This window comes from Oratosquilla oratoria, chromosome 41, assembly GCF_046742065.1.
Source record: "Oratosquilla oratoria isolate Oo_2021 chromosome 41, ASM4674206v1, whole genome shotgun sequence".
NCBI lineage: Eukaryota > Metazoa > Arthropoda > Malacostraca > Stomatopoda > Squillidae > Oratosquilla > Oratosquilla oratoria.
In genome coordinates, this window is record NC_134817.1 from 15,800,044 (window position 1) to 15,810,043 (window position 10,000).

General features: G+C 37.5%; 1 protein-coding gene across 1 annotated transcript in view; it reads left to right on the top strand.

Annotated features, from left to right (window-relative positions):
* Positions 1 to 10,000, top strand: part of LOC143021004 (organic cation transporter protein-like) — a 101,014-nt gene that overhangs the window by 52,593 nt on the left and 38,421 nt on the right. The window contains exons 6-9 of the mRNA XM_076178103.1: positions 612 to 766; positions 1,560 to 1,728; positions 2,842 to 2,989; positions 3,988 to 4,202. Of these exons, the coding sequence (XP_076034218.1) occupies positions 612 to 766; positions 1,560 to 1,728; positions 2,842 to 2,989; positions 3,988 to 4,202 (687 nt within the window). The remainder of the gene's footprint in view (positions 1 to 611; positions 767 to 1,559; positions 1,729 to 2,841; positions 2,990 to 3,987; positions 4,203 to 10,000) is intronic.

Consider the following 10,000-nt stretch of genomic DNA (forward strand, 5'->3'; position numbering starts at 1 on the left):
AATGTTACTCTTATTCAGTCCAGAGCAAAATTAATGAAAGAATAAATCGGGACTAAAAAAGTTGAGATAATTTTGCCCTTTTGAGTCAATCAGGTTTCTCCGTGTTGAATAAAATTGTCAAGCGTAAAACAGAACAATATCATCAAAGTAACAAGAATGACTTGGAGTTCAACACGGTTTAGTTACTTATAATCTCATCAGGACGGTGTCCAAAGGTACTAGTGGGTCTTAAATGGGACAGTTTATTAGAATCACTTCATTAATATGTTAAAACACAAGAGAGAGTTCCCTCTTAAGAGGGTAATCCTTAGAGTTGTGGGGGGAGGGGGTGCTGATACCACAGAACTTTAGACTCGAACAGATGGAATATTCATCTTTCAGCAAAGTTCTATGTTATGAATTCTGCAATGCGTCATCTTCAAGACAGTAATATTCAGTTGCCATAGATTATATCAACAAAGATAAAGGTTTCATCTTTTGAGTAAAACAGATTTATAAATTGGAAGGAGTGAGGGTTAATGATATTCTGACATGATGTAGAATGTACAACAAGGGGGCAAAATGCTAAGTGCCACCGGGTTACACATAATTTATATTTTTCTTCTTTTCAGGATCGGCAAACGTCGTGTTCTTCTTTTCTGCCCAATGTTTGTGCTCTTCTTCGGGTTGGTTGGGATCACCGCGCCAACCATACAGCTGTACACGCTTTGCAAGTTCTTTGCGGCTCTCTTCGACATGGGCATGTACGTCACCTGCTACGTTCTAGGTAGGACCTTGAACCTTTCTTATTATTCAGCACGTGAGGTTGCTGTTTTCATGATATTTTGGTTAGGGAAGTTCATCATCGTCGCACTTGTTCTAATTTTTCGGTAAGTGGTGACGGTGCTGAATATTGTAATTATTTTCGAGCAATCGGCTTCAGTGCTGTCACTACTTTTGAAATATTAATCTCGTTCATGACTTTTTTGTTGAACCTATTGGAAAACAGTGGCATAGCTTACCAATATCATTATATTGTTTTGCCTTGAAAGTCGACTATTCTAATAAGTAAATGATCTTTACAATAGGAGTGGTAACACCTACCATCCCAGTTCACTTGGTTCTAGAGAGAAAATAAAACGAGTAAAGTAGTTTTAGAAGGAATTGTAAATGTCGATCTTTTCAGTACAGTCGTAGAAAGAACTTTCGGGCTTCTTGACGATTTTATTCATTCATGTTGACGATCCTTGGCGGAAGGGTATATTAATCGCCAAACCAAAGGTGGCTCTTCAAAAGAAGAAAAAATGTGTACATTTAATAGAATAATTATATAAATGAATCAAATAGACAAGTAAGTAGATAAATAAATAAACGAATGAATGAATGAATAAATAAAAAGATAAGTAAACGATTAAATAAGATAAACAGATCAATTAGTACATTAAACAAGATAATGATAATAAGAAAAATAAAACAAAATAGGATAGAAAATACATAGTCTGCCTTCATGTTGAAAGAGTTCCCCCCTCACAGTCATGGGATTTCTTTTAGTCAACCTGGTAATTTTCTGTTTGTTACAGCCCTTGAACTCGCCTCAAAACCGCAAAGGTCTTCGATTGGCAGTTTGTTTGGCATCCCTTGGTCGCTTGGAACCATGACCATAGCCGGCATTGCTTACGGGGTCAGGACGTGGAAGTACCTTCAGATGGCCTTGACGCTGCCGTACATCACATTTGGAATCTATTACTGGTGAGTTTACTACCTTGCGCACTTCGAATTTCAGTGTTTCTTGGAAGACGGAAAGCCACGCGTACAAAAAATAAATGCCAGTTTTGCCTCCAGTTTCACTGGTATGGAACCCACAGCCCCACAATAATCAATAACATGGGAGAAATCTTTGGCAGTTGTCTATACAGTACTGCTGTGGATTAGTTTCTACAGCACAGGCTGGTAGTAGTAACAGTTGAGTGTCAGCTTTTCTTAGGTGAATGATACGTCCTGTCTGCAGATTGCTGAATGAAAAGTGAGGGAAGACAGTAAAGGTTGATAGAAACATATTCTAGGCTTCTGGTTGTTTATTTTGGCTCCTAGTTGTTGAAAGGCCATTTCAGCATTCACAGCAGAACCTAACAGCCTAAACTGGTTTACCCCACCGCTTCATTTACATGACGAAGTCCCTCCTCGTCCCCCTATGCGTAATAAGAGAAGAGAAATCCTTTCGGGCCGCGTTAATTTATTGTCTACTCCACTCATACTCTTGATAATGGTCAGCGCGTCTGCTGAAATTCAAGTGCTGTGTGGGCTTATTCTCCTTTTCTGAATGGGTAGAATTCATACACGGCTTCATTTGACCTAAGTATTCTTCCAATAGCATTAGGCAGGTCTCTTTTATTGATCTAATAACTATTTCTGTCATATTTGTCAGGTGTTGGCGGTAAGCAAAATATCTAATTGCTTTGATTTGTAGATGGCATGTTAGGTGTTGCGACAGAGTAGTTCTTGCAATGCGATATATGCTTGAGTTCCACAGCTCTCAAACCTGCAAGTGTGTTTGTAAGTGTCATGGTTGTCTCCTCTAGAGTTGCTAGTGTCTTGGTTGTCGGTGCCTATTTATTAGGAGTTTTTTCTTATTTTGTAATATATATCGAATGATATTATTTTGGTGGGGTTTATTGGTTTAATGTGTATGTACATTTTACAGTACATCTTTATGCTCACATTCATGTTTATAGTTTTATATATAAATGTATCTGGTTTCCCTTTCTCTACTCTAGAATCTGTTGATATATGAAGACAATAATAAAATTTCTCAAAAAAGCAGTGGTGGAAGAAATATATATGTCTGTATTTGTCTTTCTGTAGGTTCCTTCCAGAATCTCCAAGGTGGCTCATTCTGCAAGGTCGGTATAAAGATGCTATAGACTTGCTCAGACAAGGTGCTAGAATGAACGGTCGCGAGCTGCCTCCAGATTCCGAGCTGGAGATAATCATGGAGAGGATCAGACAGAAGGTAGGGCTGTGACATGACTTATTTTCCCTCAATTTTCATATACTTAACGTCATTGATTTTCCAATTTCCATTTTTCCTTCTTGTTGTCACTGTTTATACGGTGAATGGAGAGTGGTTGTATATGGATGATGCTGTGATGCATGAGGTGGAATTGGTGGGGGATGGGGGGTGAGGGAGTATGTGTGAGAAATAATATGACGAAGCCCGAAGGGATTTCTCTCCGTCTTTTCCTTTTCTGCATGAGGGGACGGAGAGGAGGTCGCCGATTTAATGAAGTGGCCTTGCTGTGGATGTGCTATGTCTTGTGAACACTGCTCCTGAACCAGGGCAGTGGGCGAGATGAAGGGATGACCCGTCATCCAGGAGGTGCCAAGATAAGAGGGAGGGAAGAGGGTGGAGGCGAGTAGAGTGTGATAGGGATGGAATGAGTGGGAGTGGTTTTTAATGTTTAATGATAATAGTGTAAACATTGTTTAGATATTTAATAATTTCGTAGTCATTTATTTTTTCCAGGCTTATTTTTACGCTATCGAAACTACTGAATATCACTTTGTTTAAATTATTTGTTATTGTTTTTGTCGTCAAAAACCTTGATTACTAAATACCTTAAATCTCTCTGTTTTCTTGATTTTATGTTCCATGGCATTTTGTTTACCTTATATATTTTACTCTCTATTTGGTTATCTATTTTATTCTCTTTCACTTTGATTTTCCATAGTGTTAATGTTCTGCATTATACTTTGTCTTCTTTTGTTTTGATTTATTTCTTATGAATTCATTTTATTTCTTCTCAGTTTTCCCAATAATATTGTGATTAACTTCATCTATCTTATTTTCTTTTATTTAGATTTTTTAATTCATACTTTATGTTATTTTATTTTATTTCCTCATATCCGAATATTTTATTTGGTTTCATTATGTCTGTCATAAAGACTGTTTTATTATTAGTCCTATTCCAGTGAATAATATTTATCTTTTCTTTATTATTTTTTCCTAAGGACATTGACGATCACAAAGAAAATTATGAAGAGGGGGGCAGCGAGAACGACACCCGAATTGAAAAAGTCAAGAGGTCCCTGATTGGTGGTCTGTACCAAGTCGCCTCCCTATTCGCTACCATAACGATGGCCAAGCAGACTCTCATCATGTTCTTCTGCTGGTTCAGCGTCGGTTTTGTCTACTACGGCATGGCTCAAAATGGAACTAACCTCAGGTATGGTATTCCTTCTTTTCATATGCGTATAACAAAGAGTAGTAAAGATAATAAAAAGAGCAAAAGGTAACAAGTGACCCATAAATTATTATTATTATTAGTTATATGTCAATTTATTATTATTTACTGTTTACCTGTTTGTTTATTATTTAGCTATACCTAGGCATTTATTTATGTATTTTATTCATTATTTACATTACTATAGTTTTTATTTATTCATATATTTATTCATCATTATTATGATTTTTTCGCATACGACCTAGATATGGACCAAAAGGTCTCCTGTCGGCATGCTCCGCCTTTGGAATCCTTTGTAAAAAAAAATATCACCTTTAGAAAAAAAAAAAAAACTAAATTTGCTTCATTCTAGAAAGGGGCATATGTCCTACTTCTTCTATTTCAATATATATAAACAGACGCACACACACACACACACACACACACACACACACACACACACACACACACACACACACACACACACACACACACACACACACACACACACACACACACACACACACACACACACGACTCGGTGGCACAGTTGGTAGAGCGCTGAACTGGGAAGCAGAAGTGCTCCCAGTAGCCAGTTCGAATCCTGCCCAGGGCCGAAATTATTTCGGTATCGCTGTGCCTCGGGTCGTTACTCTGACTCTCGTGGGCGGGGAGTTGGGTGTGTGTGTGTGTGCAAGGTCATAGCATTACCCATAGATCGGACTTACGAGCTCTGAGCTCTCTTCCAGGAGGGAAATAGCTGTCGATCACGAGTCCAACACGTGATCCAAAGACCAAGTGAATACACACACACACACACACACACACACACACACACACACACACACACACAAATATGAATACATATATACATATATATATATATGTATATATATGTATATATATATATGTATATACACATATGCATATATTTATACATATATATAAATATATATATACATATATATGTATATACACTTATGCATATATATATCTATATATATATATGTATATATATATGTATATATATATATATATATATATATATATATATATATATATATATATTGACTATATTATGACAAATAAGATTGAAGGTGAATGAAGTAGACGAGGAGAAATGGGAGAATTTTACGCCTTAACGTTTCGACCCGCAGGGTCTTGATCACAAAGCTAACAACTCAAACGTAACCGGATATTTTATACACGGACGGGTCATCTTATGGGACGCTTCGGAGAGCTTGTTATTTTATTTGCGTATTCTTTTATTATTAATAAGCTTGTGGCTTTTGCTAAACATATAAAGCCTTCTCTATGGTTAATGTTGTTATTAGTGTTGATATATGCTGCCTCAATTGTCTTCCTTAGTTTCTTGGATGATCCTTTATTTAATACGGTTGTGTTGTTCCAGTCTGGAAGGTGACTTTGAATGTTGTCTGTATTCAATATTATTAAAAGTGAAAGCGCCAAAACCTACACAAAGAGAAATTAATTCGAGGTAATCTTTTTTGGGTACGGGTAGATCTTCATTAGTGATGCACATCTACGAAATTCGTCGGATCTAATTAACAGATTAAAAGTTTTAGATTTCAATAACAAGAAACTAGCCAGCTACGATGTCACCTCTTTGTATACTCGAGTATCAATAAAAGGCGCTCTAAATGCTGTTGAACGAGTAGTAAATAATTTGAAAAATGAAGATCTACCCATACCCAAAAAAGATGACCTCGAATTAATTTCTCTTTGTGTAGGTTTTGGCGCTTTCACTTTTAATAATATTGAATACAGACAACATTCTGGCCTCGCCATGGGTAGTCCCCTTTCTGCAGTGTTAGCAAATTTATACATGGAAATACTCGAAACAGAAGAATACATGACTATAATGGGTAGGAATAGTAAATGGTTTAGGTATGTTGATGACATACTCGTAATTGTACCAAAGGATACAGACATTAACAACAAACTCAGGAGATTAAACAGTGTAAATGAAAATATACAATTTACTGCAGAAAATGAAAATAACGGAAAATTACCTTTCTTAGACACAATTATCCATAGAATAGATAAAAATGTGAAATTTTCAGTATACCGGAAACCCACCAATAAAGAAGACTATATACACTTCTACTCAGGACATGATGACAGAACTAAAACAGGTATTATAATGGGTTTCTTCCTCAAAGCATTTCGTATATGCAGTAAAGAATTTCTAGATCCTGAATTACAAATTACTGAGATTTTCATCAAACTCAAATATCCAAAAGGTCTCTTATGTAGGTTGAAAAAGAAAGCCAAAGAATTAATTAACAAAAGTAAAGATGAAAATAAAAATAAGAATGATAATAAATGTAATAATGAAACCAGATATATCACAGTACCAAACTCTAATGTTAATTCATACCTAGACACTTTTCTCCTAAAAGCGGGCATCAAAATAGCCAGGACGTCAGGTAGCAAAGTAGGACATTTGGTAACACGTAGCGACAATAATCCCACTAACGAAAACAGCGTTGTTTATAAAATCCCGTGTAAAAGCTGTCCCTCTTCATATTTTGGTGAATCTGGTCGCGGACTTAATAAAAGGATAAATGAACATAAAAATTACGTAAAAGCCCATAGGACATCTAACTCCATAGTAATACATGTGGATAAACATGGTCACCTTCCAGACTGGAACAACACAACCGTATTAAATAAAGGATCATACTCCCTCACCCCCATCCCCCATCCACTCCCCTTCATGCATCACAGCATCATCCATACACAATCCTTCTCCATTCACCCCTATCTTCTGTCCTCTTCTGTCCTTCTTCAACAGACATTCCCCTCTTTCCTAATGCCCCTTTTACCCCATCCATCCATCTCATTCTAGGTCGACCACTCATGTTCACTCCTCCACCTCTGCCTTCCACACCTCATTTACTAGTCTTTCTTCACTCATTCTTTCCATGTGTCCAAACCATTCTAATACTCTTTCAACGACCGTATCTCCCTAATCCGTTTCCACCCCTATTCTCCTCCTCATCCCCTCATTTCTCACTCTATCTAGCCTAGTAACCCCTATCATACATCTTAGGTATTTCATCACAAAAACATTCAAACTCCTTCTCTCTTCCTTTCTTATGTTCCATGTTTCTGCTCCGTACAGTACTGTCGGCACAATCACTCCTTCATACAACCTCCTCGTAGCATCCATTCCAAAATGTCTACAGTATTTCTCATCACACTTTTTAATCCCCCTAGACATATACTTGGTTCTCTCAATCTACATTCTACCTCCAACCCGCGGAGATGGGTTGAACGCAGTATTTCGTGTAGGTGTATGTAATTCGAGCTTACAAATATAAGAAAGTCGTACTCAACTTATATCTCTCTTGATAGCGTATTGGTTTACGTCAATGTAACTTTGTTACGGGTTAGCTGGGTTCGAATCCTCGGCTCGTCCACGTTTTAATTTCCAACGGATGCCTCCTTCGAGCGACTCTCAGTCTCGTTTGCGATGATATGGAATTAAAAGTGATATGTGGTTGAAAAAAATATTAATTGATCACTGGGAACCATTCAGTGTGTATGTATAAACTTTCCCACGCGCACATACGTCCAATGCTCTATCATGGCGGAGATTGGTTGAACGCAATATTTCGTGTAGGTGTATGTAATTCGAGCATACAAATATAAGAAAGTCGTACTCAACTTATATCTCTCTTGATAGCGTATTGGTTTACGTCAAAGTAACTTTGTTACGGGTTAGCTGGGTTCGAATCCTCGTCGATGGTATATATATATATATATATATATATATAATATATATATGTATATATATATATATATATATATATATATATATATATATATATATATATATATATATATATATTTGTGTGTGTGTGTGTGTGTGTGTGTGTGTGTGTGTGTGTATTCACTTGGTCTTTGGATCACGTGTTGGACTCGTGATCGACAGCTATTTCCCTCCTGGAAGAGAGCTCAGAGCTCGTAGGTCCGATCTATGGGTAATGCTATGACCTTGTACACACACACACACCCAACTCCCCGCCCACGAGAGTCAGAGTAACGACCCGAGGCACAGCGATACCGATATAATTTCGGCCCTGGGCAAGATTCGAACTGGGTACTGGGAACACTTCTACTCTCCAGTTCAGCGCTCTACCAACTGTGCCACCGAGTCGGTGTGTGTGTGTGTGTGTGTGTGTGTGTGTGTGTGTGTGTGTGTGTGTGTGTGTGTGTGTGTGTGTGTGTGTGTGTGTGTGTGTGTACATCTAATTACAAATAAATTTAAAGTTGGTCAGAAATTTCAAAAAGTGTCGTGAGGCGTTCTGGCAAATGGGGTCATACGGCATTGCGTTTACATACGTGATAGCGTAAAACTTTATGTGGGTCACCTCACATACCCGTGTTTTCTATATCTACAAGTGGTTAGACCTTCACGTATAAAAATGCCTGAGGTTTCATCTCTGAAGACAAAGCGACATCTTCATTTTTGGAAATGGGTGACAGACAAAAAGAAAATGTCCAAGAGTCTTTTGAATAAAAACAAGAAGTTGGAGTATAAATTACGAGCCGAACACGCTTTAAAATTTCCAAATCTGTACAATAAAACCAAAAATTTCTCGGTGCTTGAATCGATTAAACAATTTTATCGTAAAGTGTTAACGTTTAGGGCTTTTTTGAGAGAAGATAAAGATTTCGTGTATAACGATGAAAAATTTGATCAATTGAAATTATTTGACGGAGTAGTGTCAGAAGAAACTTTAGAAGGGTTTAAAAAGCACTATTTTGCCGGTTATAAAAAATTCACGAAAAACGGTGGAAAATCTGACCATAGAAATTATCAAATGTATTACTTTGATAGTGTATTACTTTGATACTTTGACTTGCTGTGGATGTGCTGTGTCTTGCGGCACTGCTTCTGACCCAGGGCGGTGGGCAAGGTGCAGGGATGACCCGTCATCCAGGAGGTGCTCAGACGAGAGGGAGGGTGGGAGGGGTGTGGAGTGTATTTAGGGATGAAATGGGTGGGAGTGTTTTTATGCCTTTCCCTTTTTGGCTACCTCCCTTGAAAGGGGGAAAAAGCCTTGGTATATGTATGATGTATGACTTTGATAGGGCTTTTCATGATCATCAGCGAAAAAGACGTAACAATAAGTACGCCATTAAAAAGGTGAGAGAGGAAGCACTAAGAGTGGAAAAAATTAACAAGCTTCAGAAAATTGAAAGGGAAAGGAAAAGGTCGAAGCGAAACAGAGGCAGATAGAAGAACGTTTAAAGAAAAGAGAAATAAAACATAAAGAAAAAGAGGAGAGAGTTAAGGCTGTAGCCGAACGCAAACTTATGCGTCAGGAAAAAATAGAAAAAGCCAAAGCATTATCAAGATTTAAAAAGAAATTTGCTAGCGGAAAAGAAAATCTTTCAGAGGAAGACATCAAGTTACTAGGAGAATTACGGGAAGAGTGAACAGATCGTCACAAGAAGAAGCAACTTTTTGTGGATTCGCGTCAAAGACTTGATATCAAGTATATTGGAGCTCTTCATGAAAACGACAAAGAAGGGGTTTCTTTACAATCCATCGGTCAAATTGGTGACTTCAAATGCAAAATTTGTCAAGCTCTGTTATGGAAAAAATAAAACAAATCTATATGTCGTAACGCTGGGCAGACTTCTTTGAGGCTACCCTCAGAAATTAAGGGAAAGGATTTTAAAGCTTTGTATGAAGGTTCATCTCCTTTCTCGAAACGTTTTTTGCACCACATGATTGGATTCAACACGCTATTCTCTTTTACGTC